Source organism: Gallinula chloropus (assembly GCF_964237585.1).
Source record: "Gallinula chloropus genome assembly, chromosome: 2".
NCBI classification, from domain to species: domain Eukaryota; kingdom Metazoa; phylum Chordata; class Aves; order Gruiformes; family Rallidae; genus Gallinula; species Gallinula chloropus.
Window position 1 is genome coordinate 164102729 of NC_140086.1, and position 10450 is coordinate 164113178.

Sequence of the window (10450 nt, forward strand, 5' to 3'; positions counted from 1 at the left end):
GGCTGCGGGGGGTGAGAGGGGGTCAGGGGTGGGGTTGGGGGGGCTTTGAGGGTCATATGGGGGGTCAGATGAGGGGTTGGGAGGGCTGTGGGGGTTAGATGTGGTGGTGGAGGGGTCAGATGGGAGGTCTGGGGGGCAGATGGGTTGGTGGGGGGGTTGGGGGTCAGATGTGGGGCTGATGAGGGTCAAATGTGGGGCTAGGGGTGAAATGAAGGGCTGTGGGGGTCAGATGTGGATCTGTGGGGTCAGATGTGGGTTTGGAGGGACTGTGGGGGTTAGATGTGGTGGTGGAGGGCTCAGCTGTGGGTCTGGAGTGTCAGCCATGGGTCTGTGGGGTCAGATGAGTGGCTGTAGGCTCAGCTGTGGGTCTGGGGTCTGAGCTGTGGATCGGGGGTCTCAGCTGGGGGTTCTGGGGCAGGCTGTAGGCTCAGCTGTGGGTCTGGGGTCTCAGCCGTGGGTCGGGGGTCTCAGCTGGGGGTTCTGGGGGGGCTGTGGGCCCGGCCCCACCTGGTAGCGGAAGGCAGGGCAGAGCTGGTAGTTGACCATCTCCTGGTGGAAGACGGGGGTGAGGCTGCCCGAGATGGGCGGCACCAGCCAGGCCCAGTCGGCCGGGCAGCCCCCACGGGTGCGCAGCTCCGCATGCAGGTGCCTCACGAAGGACTCGGTGGCCGCGTGGTGGTCCACGATGGTCACCTTGGCAACCTGGGGGGACCGCGGGGGATGCCAACGGGGGGACAGGGGGTGCCACAGCCCCCCAGCCCCCCCAGCCCAGCCCACAGCCCCACCATGGTCACCTTGGCAACCTGGGGGGACCACGGGGTGCCAAGGGGCAGGACAGGGGGTACCCCAGCCCACCCAGGCCCCCAGCCCCACCTGGAAGCTGTGCAGCACAGCCACGTTCACCTCCACGGCCGCCTTGTCCTTCCAGAGGGACGTGGTGGTCCCTGTGTCCAGCCCCATGCGCAGGGCCACCTCCTGCGGGGGGCACGGGGGGTCACAAGTTAAGGGGGGGGTTCACAGGGTGATGGGAGTCATGGGGGGTCATGGGGTCACAGGGGGTCACGGGGTGATGGGGTGACAAGGTCACGGGGGTGATGGGGTGGCAGGGGGGTCTGTGTGTGATGTGGGGTGGTTCTGGGGTGCTACAGGATGTCTGGGTGTGATGGGGGGGATGATGCGGGTGACAGGGGTGAAGAGGGGTGATGGCAGACACAGGGTGAGGAGGGGTGATGGGGGTGCCGAGGTGCTGGGGTGCTGGGGGGTGACGCTGTGGCAACAGGAGGTGTCTGGGTGTGATGGGGGTGCCAGGGGTGCTGGGGTGCCCGGGCACCGGGGGTTGATGGATTGTGATAGGGGTGCCGGGGCGTGTCTGGGTGTGATGGAGTGTACCGGGGGGCTGGGGTGTGCCGGGGGGTGCTGGGGGTGCCATGGGGTGCCAAGGTGCCGGTGGGTGATCCTAGGATGACAGGGGATGTCTGGGTGCGATGGGGGGTGATAGGGGTGCCGGGAGGTACTGGGGGGTGATGCTGGGGTGCGGGGTGGTGCCGGGGGGGCGCTGGGGTGTTAAGGGTGCTGGGGGGTGTCTGAGTGTAATGGGGGGTGCCGGGTGGCCAGGGGGCACTGGGGGTGCTGGGTGCTGCCGGGGGGTGCCGGGGGCTGCCGGGGTTGCTGGGTGGTGCCGGGGCTCCCTGGGGGGTGCCGGGGGTCTCTGGGGGGCGCCGGTCTCACCGGCAGCAGGTTGTAGCGCTGCCCATCGCAGAGGTTGCGGGCACCGATCTCGCTGCCCATGTACCAGCCGTTGAAGGGGGCGGCGGGGAACTCCAGCCCCCCCACCTCCAGCAGCATGTTGGACACGGCGGGCAGCGCGTACCAGCGCAGCCCCAGCTCCGCGAACCACTCCAGCCTGCGGGGGGGGGCAAGGGGGGCTCAACCGGGCCCTCCCGGGGCGCGGGACCCCCGCGCCCCCATCCCACACTGAGGGGTGAGTGCTGGGGGACCCCGGCCCCGCGGCTGCACGGGGAGGGGTCCCTCCGGGGTGGGGGGGGCGCAGAGAAAGGGGGGGGGTGTCCCGGCGCCACACTCACGTGGGGTGCTGGAGGGGCACCTCGAGGACCAGCTCGGAGGGCAGCGGGAAGAGCTCGGGGGGCTCGTCGGGGCCCTGCAGCAGCAGCGGCAGCACGTCGAAGCGTCCCTCGCCGGGGGTCCACCCGTGCTGGATGCAGAGCTGGGGGCGGGGGGGGGGCAGCGTCAGGGCGGCGCCGGGGGCGTGCGGGGCGCCGGGGGGTGCGGGGCCGGGGGTGGGGGTCTCTGGGGGTCCCCACCTCGGTGATGTCGGCGCTGGCCGGGTCCCCGCGCACGGAGCCGTCGGGCTGGCGGTACCCGGCGTAGCGGATCAGCTGCGCGTTCCAGATGCGGAAATCGCCCCGGCCCGGCGCCCGCGGCGGGAAGATGGTGATGGCGGAGCTGGGGGGGCAAGGGGGGGTCACCGGCACCCCCCGGCTGCGGGGGGGGGGCACCTCACCCGGGCGGGGGTCTGGCTGCGGGTGGGGCTCCTGTTCCAGGTGGAAGGGCTTGCCGTGGGTGGGGGTTTCTACCCTGGGGGTGGTCCAGCCCTGGGTGGGGTTCTGGCCCTGGATAGGGGGATCTGGCCCCAAGTGGGGTGTCCAGCCCCAGGTGGGGGTCCCCCCCCGGGTGGGGGGGCCCCTATCCTGGAGGGGTCAGGCCCTGGGTGGGGTGTCCGGCCCCAGGTGGGGTTCTGGCCCTGGGTGGAGGGGGCCCTATCCTGGGGGTGTCCGGCCCCGGGCGGGGGTCTCCCGCCGGGTGGGGGTCCCATGGGGGCAGCGCTCTCACCGAATGTTGCCGCGGTTGGTGGCGTACTGGATGTGGGTGCAGAGGAAGCTGAACATCTCCCCCACGCTGGCGCAGTCCCGGGCGTCGAACACCTGCGGGGAGGGGTCAGGGCGGGCCGGGGTCCCCTCGGGGCGGGGGTGGGGGGGTCCGGGCGGGGGTCCCGCTCCTCACCTGCAGCTTGTTCCACTGGATGCGGCCTACACAGCGCGCGGCGTTGCGCCAGGCCTGCTTGGCCCCGAACACCAGCTCAGCCTCCAGCAGCTGGTACGTGCCCGAGGCCTCGATGGCGGCCGCCACCTCCCGCAGCCGCTGGACGTGGGCCGGGGAGTTCTCCCTGCGGGGACCCCCAAGCCTCAGAGCCCCCAGTGTGGGGTGCGGGGTGCCCAGGGCAGGGATGGGGGTGCCATGAGGAACGGACAGGGAGATGGGGTGTGCAGGGGTAGGGATGGGGAGTGGGATGCTATGGGGAGAGGGGGATGTGGGGTGCTCTGGGGGAGGGGGAAGGTGGGGTGCCTCCCGGGGGGGGTTCCCCAGGCAGGGCTGGGGGTGCCAGGTGGGAGGAAAGGGATGTGGGGTGTCTGGGGATGGGGTGTGGGGTGCTCGAGGCACAGATGGAGTGGTGGGTGCCCCAGGACAGGGATGAGGGTGGGGAGTGCTGTGGGGCAGGAATGGGCATGAGGGGTGCTGGGGGTGCAGGGGGATGTAAGGGTTCAGGGGGTGCAGGGCTTCAGGAGGGCTGCAGGGCAGTGCAGGGGTTCGGGGGACTTCAGGGGGTTCAGGGGTGCAGGGGTCTGGGGGTTGCAGAGGGATTTGGGGCAGGTGCAGGGCAGTGCAGGGGTTCAGGGAGTTCAGAGGGGTTCGGAGGGTCGCAGGGGCAGGGGTCGCCCCGCTCACCGCCGCAGGGACCGGTAGTACTGGGTGATGAAGTCCCGGGCCAGGCCCAGCAGCTCCTCGGCCGGGCGGGTGCCCTCGGGCGGGGGGGGCGGCAGCGGCCGCGGCAGCACCAGCGACCCCAGGCAGCGCTGGCTCGAGCAGGGCAGCTCCTGGCGGGGGGGGGGGGTGTCACCGGGGGTCCTGCCCGACAGCCCGGCAGCCCCCCAGGACCCCCAACCTGCACCCCCATCCCTGAAACCCATCCTGAACCCCCGCATTCCCTGCTCCGCCCCATCCCTTCACCCCCATCCCTGCACCCCCCACCCGCCCGACCTGGGCGCACAGCCCTCTGCCCCCCAGCCCCCATTCCCAGCCCCCAGCCCCCTTCCCCACCCCCCTGCTCCCCAGCCCCCTGCCCCACCTGCCCGGCCGCGGCACACAGCCTCCTGCTCCCCAGCCCCCCTTCCCAGCCCCCTGCTCCCCCCCCCCCATCCCCACACCCCCCTTACCACCCCCCCTCCCCAGCCCCCTGCCCCACCTGCCCGGCCTGGGCGCACAGCGTGTCGTAGCCGATGCTGCCTGTCTCCCAGTTCTTCAGCCGGGCAAAGCGGGGGGGCTCCACTGGCTGGGTGGGTGCCGAGCTGGTGGGGGTCACAGCCCTCAGCCCCCCGCATGGGGGACCCCAGCTCCCCCCCTCTGATCCCACACTTTCCCCAGCACTGGGACCCCCATGGTGTCACCTCTTAGCAGGGCTGGCAGGGGTGGGTGAAGTGCTGGGAGTACTGGGATCACGGGTGCTGGGTTGTGGGAGGTGCTGGGGTGCTGTGCTGGGCAGTGGGGGGGGTGACCAGGGACCTCCTGCCCCCCCTCCCCAGAACCTGGAGCTGCCAGGGTGGCCCTGGGCCCCACTGGGCTGGGGGTGTGGGGTACTGGGGGTGCTGGGGGGTGCGGGGTACTGGGGGTGCTGGGTGTGCTGGGGGGGTACGGAGTCTTGGTGGTGCAGGCTGTTGGGGGATGCTGGGGGTGTGGGTGCTGGGGTGCTGGGGCACTGGGGGGTGTGGGGGGGCGTGGGGCACTCGGGGCCTCACGCGAGTGAACAATGGCCATGAGTCACCGCGGGCTGGCGGCCACCGGGCGGGTGAAGCCACCTCCTGTGCCGCCCCTCACCGTCACCATCCGGTCACCATCACCAGCCCCATCCCGTCACCGTCACCATCCGGTCACCATCACCAGCCCCATCCCGTCACCATCACCATCCTGGTCCCATCACCGTCCCATCCCGGCCCTGACCCCCTGGGCTGGGGTGTCCCCACTCTTCCCAGCACAGCTCTACCCCCATCCCCACTTGAGCCCACACACCCCCCCTCCCCAACCACCCCCATCCCACCCATCCCGGAGGGTCCCAGGGGCTGCAGGGGGGTCGAGGCACCGCAGTGGGGTGCCGGGGTTGCCATGGGGCAGGAGGCCCCGGGGTGGTGCCCTGGGGTACCGCAGGCAGGTGGGCAGGGGGGGTGGCAGCCCCCGTGTCCCACCCAGTGACCCCTGCACCTTGCCCATCTCCGGTGGGCTGCACGGTGACACCCCCATGAGCCATGGCCACAGTGGGAGGAGGGGCCAGGCCTGGGTTCCCCATCGCTGCCCAGGGGTCCCACTGACACCCAGGGGTCCCCATCAACGCCCAGGGGTCCCCATTGATACCCAGGGGTCTCCATTGACGCCCAGGGGTCCCCATTGATACCCAGGGGTCTCCACTGACACCCAGGGGTCCCCATTGACACCCAGGGGTCCCCACCGATGCCCATGGGCCGACATCCCCGGGGTGCCGTGGCACGGTGGGTGCCGGCGCCCCGTCCCCCCCGCCCCTCCCCGTCCCCCGCCCGCCCCGCGCCCCCACCTGCGGCGCTCGGTGCCCGCGCTGTCCTCGGGCGCGGCGCTGAGCTGCCGGGAGCAGAGCCCGAGGCCGCAGGAGCGGCCGGCGCCCGGCAGCACGGCCGGCAGGTTGCCCATCGCGCCCACACTGGGGCCGCCGGCGCCGGGAGCGGCCGCTTCCTCCCGCCGCGGCGGCAGCGGGGAAATGGGGACCTCCCTCGGCCCCCGCCCCGCAAACAATGGGCGCCCACCGGAACAGCGCCTGGGCCGCTCCGGGGGACCCCAGCGGGGGCGGGCGAGGGGCTTCGGCCGTGATCCCCCAACCCGGCAGCACGCGGGGGTGGGAGGGGGAAGAATGCACGGGACCCCCGGCACGGCCATGGGACCCCCGGCACGGCCATGGGACCCCCAGCACGACCATGGGACCCCCGGCACGGCCATGGGATGCCTGGCATGGCCACAGGACGCCCAGCATGGCCATGAGACCCTCGGTACGACCACGGGACCCCCCGGCACAACCATGGGACCCTCGGCACGGCACAGGGCCCCGGTATGGCCACGGGACCCTCAGTATGACCACAGGACCCCCAGCACGACCACCGGACACCCAGCATGACCACGGGACCCCAGACACACCCACAGAAACCTCAGCACAACCACGGGACCCTCAGCACGTCCACGGGACCCCCAGCACGTCCATGGGACCCTCAGCACAACCACAGGACCCCCAGCACGACCACAGGACCCCGCATGACCATGGGACCCTCGGCACAGCCATGGGACCCCCAGCACGGCTCAGGGCCCCGGTGTGGCCACAGGAACCCCGGCACGACCATGGGACCCCCGGCACAAGCACAGGACCCCCCTGCCTCCCCCAGCTGCTGCCCCACAGAGGGGCCGCCCCCCCCAGCATGAGGAAGCCAGGATGTGGTTTGGGGTTTGCCCCCCCACACCCCGGTGTGAGGGTCCCTGGGGGGGTCCTGTGTTTGCACAAGGTGCCCCGCGGGGGTCCCAATGCCCCCCGGGGCCCCTCCTGGCCCCCACCCGCGGACATCCTGGGCGACCCCCCCCTTTCACACCCTCCCCTCCCAGTTCCTGCCATTGAGGTGCCCGGACACTCCCCGGGACCCCCAGGCCGGGCAGCCCGAGGGGAAAATGGGGCGGGATGGGGGGTTCACCCGAGCTATCGGCAGGGCTGCGGGTGCCCCTCCGAGTGGGCGGGGGTCCCGGGGGGGCGGAGGTGGGCACCCCGGATGTTGGGGGGGGTGCAGGTGGTGACAGGGACACCCCCCCCACACCCTTTGGGGGGGGTATGCTCCGGGGGGAAGGTGTCTCCGAGACCCCGGCTGGGGGGTCGGCGGCGGTAGCTGGGGGAGCGGGGAGCGGTCCGGGACCCCCCCGCAGCCGACGGGAAACCGCGCCCGGCCCCGGCTGCCGGCGGTTCCTTCCTGCGGGGCCGGGCGGGGAGGCGGGGGACCGGGGGGAGGCACAGGGACCGGGGGGGGACAGGGGCCAGGAGTGGGCACAGGGACCGGGGGGGGGACAGGGGTCGTGGGGGGGGCACAGGGGGCCGGGGGGGGGCACAGGGGGCCGGGGGTCACAGGCACCGTTCGGGGGATAGGGGCCGGGGACGGGACTGGGGCCGGGGGGGGCACAAGGACCGGGGGGGACACCAGGGGGCCGGGCTGGCTACGGGCAGCGACTACAGCCCGCGGGGGGTCCCGGTCACCCCTCCTGAGGCGGGGGTCCCGCACCCCTCCCGCTCCCAGCCCCCCCGCTGCCCCCCACCGGGGCGGGACCGGCCCCTGTCCGTCACTGCAGAGCGCCCGTCCCATTGGCTGCCCCTCCTGGGGGGCGGAGACTCGGGCCCCGGCTGGAGGGGGCGGCTCCTGCCCCACGGCCGGGACCCCCAGCCCCACGGCCGGGACCCCCAGCCCCACATGCTGTAGGCCCAGCCCCATCGTGCCGAGCCGGGCCGAACCAGACCAGCTGGGCCGAGCTGAGCCGGGCCGGGACGAACCAGGTCGAGCCCAGATGAGCCGGGCCCGCCTGTCCCCACCGCCCGCCCGTGCCCTGCCCCTTCCACGCGTGTCCCCGCGGGGCAGCCGCCCGGCCGCGGCTCGGCTGGGCTTGGCTCATCCCGGCCCGGCTCAGCCCTTTCTGGCTAAGCCCAGTTTAGCTTTTCCTGGCTCAGCCCTGCCCGGCCCGTCTCGTCTTGGCTCGGCTCAGTTTAGCTCGGCTCAGCCCGTCCCGGCTTGGCCCAGCCCGGCTCAGCCCGGCTCGGGTTGGCTCGGTTCAGCTCAGCCTGGCTCAGCTCGTCACGGCTTGGCCGGGCTCGGCTCAGTTTAGCCCGGCCCGGCTCAGCCCGGCTCGGCTCGGCCCAACCCGGCCCGGTTCGGCCCGGCCCGGCTGAGCTCAGCCCGGCCCAGGCTGCCCGGGGGGTCCCGGCGGTCTCCCAGCGGGTCCGGCGCCGGATTCAGCACCTGGGACAGAGCCCGGCGGGGCGGCCGGACTGGGACGGGACTGGGACTGGGATGGGACTGGACTGGGAATAGGACCGGACTGGAGCGGGACTGGGACGGGACTGGGATTGGACTGGGACTAGGACTGGACTGGGACGGGACTGGGAATGGACTGGGACTGGACTGGGACTGGGGTGGGACTGGGACCAGCACCAGCACCAGCATCATGACTGGGACTGGGATTGGACTACGACTGGCACTGGCCCTGGACTGGGAATGGACTGGGACTTGGACTGGGACAGGACTGGAACCAGGACCTGATCTGGGCTGAGTCTGGGACTGGGAGCGGGACTGGGGTTGGGACTGGGACTGTGACCAGCACCCGGACCGGTATCATGACAGGGACTGGGACTAGATGGGACTAGGACTGGACAGGACTGGGACTGGTAAGAGAACTGGAACCTGGCCTGGGACTGAGACTGGTACTAGGACTGGGACTGGGATGGCAACTGGACTGGGTCTGGGACTGGGACCAGCACCAGGACCAGCACTGTTATTGGGACCCCAATTAGACTGGGACTGGCACTAGGACTGGAGCTGGTGCTGGATTGGGACTGAACTGAGACTGGGACTGGACTGGGACTAGTACCAGGACCAGCATTGTGATCGGCACCAGGACTGGACTGAGACTGGGACTTGTTCTGGGCCTGGTATCTGGACTGGGATTGGGACCAGTACCAGGATGAGCATCATGATTGGGCCAGGGACTGGGCTGATGCTGGGATTGGGACTGGGGCCAGGACCAGGGTTTGGACTGGACTGAGACTGGGACTGGGAGCAGAAGCAGAACCAGCATTGTGATTGGAACTGGGACTGGGACTGGGACCTGGGCTGGGCTAAGGCTGATGCTGGAACAGAACTGGGACCAGAACCAGGACCAGCTCCATGACCAGCATTGTGATTTGGGCCAGGACTGGACTCAGACTGGGACTGAACTGGGACCAGTACTGTGATAAGCACCATGACTGGGACAGGAATTGGGCTGAGGCTGGGTCTGGAACCAGGATTTGGACTGGACTGGGACTGGGACCAGGAGTGGAAACAGCATCATGACTGGGACTGGGACTACGCTGAGGCTTTTACTGGACCAGAACTGGACTGGTTTGGACTGGGACTGGGATCTGGGCTGGACTAAGATTGGGAGTAGGACTGGGGTTGGGACTGAGACTGGGACCCAGACTGGGATTGGGACTGGGACCAGGACTGGGACTGGGACTTGGGCTGGAGCTGGGTTTAGGACCAGCAGCATGACAGGGACCAGAACTGGGCTGAGACTGGGACTGGGATGGTGACTGGACTCGGATGAGGACAGGGAATGGAACTGGGATGGGGGCTGAATTTGAACTGGACTGGAACTAGTACCAGCATGAGCATCACAGCTGGGTTCGGGACCAGCACCAGGACCAGTATCATAATTGGGACTAGGATTGGACTGAGACTGGGGCTGGGAAGGGGATTTGGAGTGGACTGGACTAGGAGTGGGACTGGACTGGGGTTGAACCCCGACTGGGATTAGGACTGGGAATGAGAGTGGAACTGGGACTGCAATTGGGACTGGGATTAGTATAGGGACTGGGACTGGGATTAAGATTGAGTTGGGATTAAGGCTGGAATGAGACTGGGACTGGGACCTGGTCTGGAGTGAGAGTGGGACAAAGACTGGGATTTAGACTGGGGCATTGGCTGGCACTGGGCTGGAACTGGAACTGGGACTGCACTGGATCTGGGATTGGGACCAGTATGGGGGACAGCATCATAACTGGGACTCTGATTAGACTGAGACTGGAAATGGGACTGGAACAGGACTGGGACTAGGATGAGAACTGGGACTGGGACACAGCACCAGGGTCAGGACCGGGACTGGGACTGGACTGGGACCAGCACTGGGACCAAGACCCGAATGCAGCACTGGGAGCGGTCCCTGGGGAGGGGGTGGGCAGGGGGTCCCCAGTGGGGAGCACTTAGTATGGGGGTACCCAGCCCTACAACCCATGGGCCCTGCTGCAGCAGGACCACCAAACCCCAGGGTGACCCCGACCCCACGTGACCCCACTGGGGGCCGTGACCCCCCAACTCCCTGGGACCCTGAGCTGAGGGAGGGGGCCCAGCACGGCGGGGGGGGGGGGGGGGGAGGGGGGGAGACAGACTCCCCTTGCCAGGCAGCTGGACCAGCCCCATGGTCCCAGTGCCCAGGGGTCCCGGCACCCCACCACCCTGGCGTTCCAGTGCCCAGGGGTCCCAGTGTCCTGGCATCCCACCATCATGGTGTCCCAGCATCCCGGTAACCTGGTGCCCCAGTGCCCTGCTGTCCCAGTATCCCAGCACCCTGACATTGT

General features: G+C 70.2%; 1 protein-coding gene across 1 annotated transcript in view; it reads right to left on the reverse strand.

Annotated features, from left to right (window-relative positions):
* The window catches only part of NOS3 (nitric oxide synthase 3), a gene marked incomplete at both ends in the record, with an annotated part of 7787 nt that extends 2057 nt beyond the window's left edge, over positions 1–5730 (reverse strand). The window contains 10 exon segments of the mRNA XM_084260730.1: positions 508–702; positions 874–975; positions 1729–1903; positions 2085–2224; positions 2322–2463; positions 2851–2942; positions 3022–3184; positions 3745–3893; positions 4262–4364; positions 5618–5730. Of these exon segments, the coding sequence (XP_084116856.1) occupies positions 508–702; positions 874–975; positions 1729–1903; positions 2085–2224; positions 2322–2463; positions 2851–2942; positions 3022–3184; positions 3745–3893; positions 4262–4364; positions 5618–5730 (1374 nt within the window).
* Positions 5731–10450: the final 4720 nt, after the last annotated feature.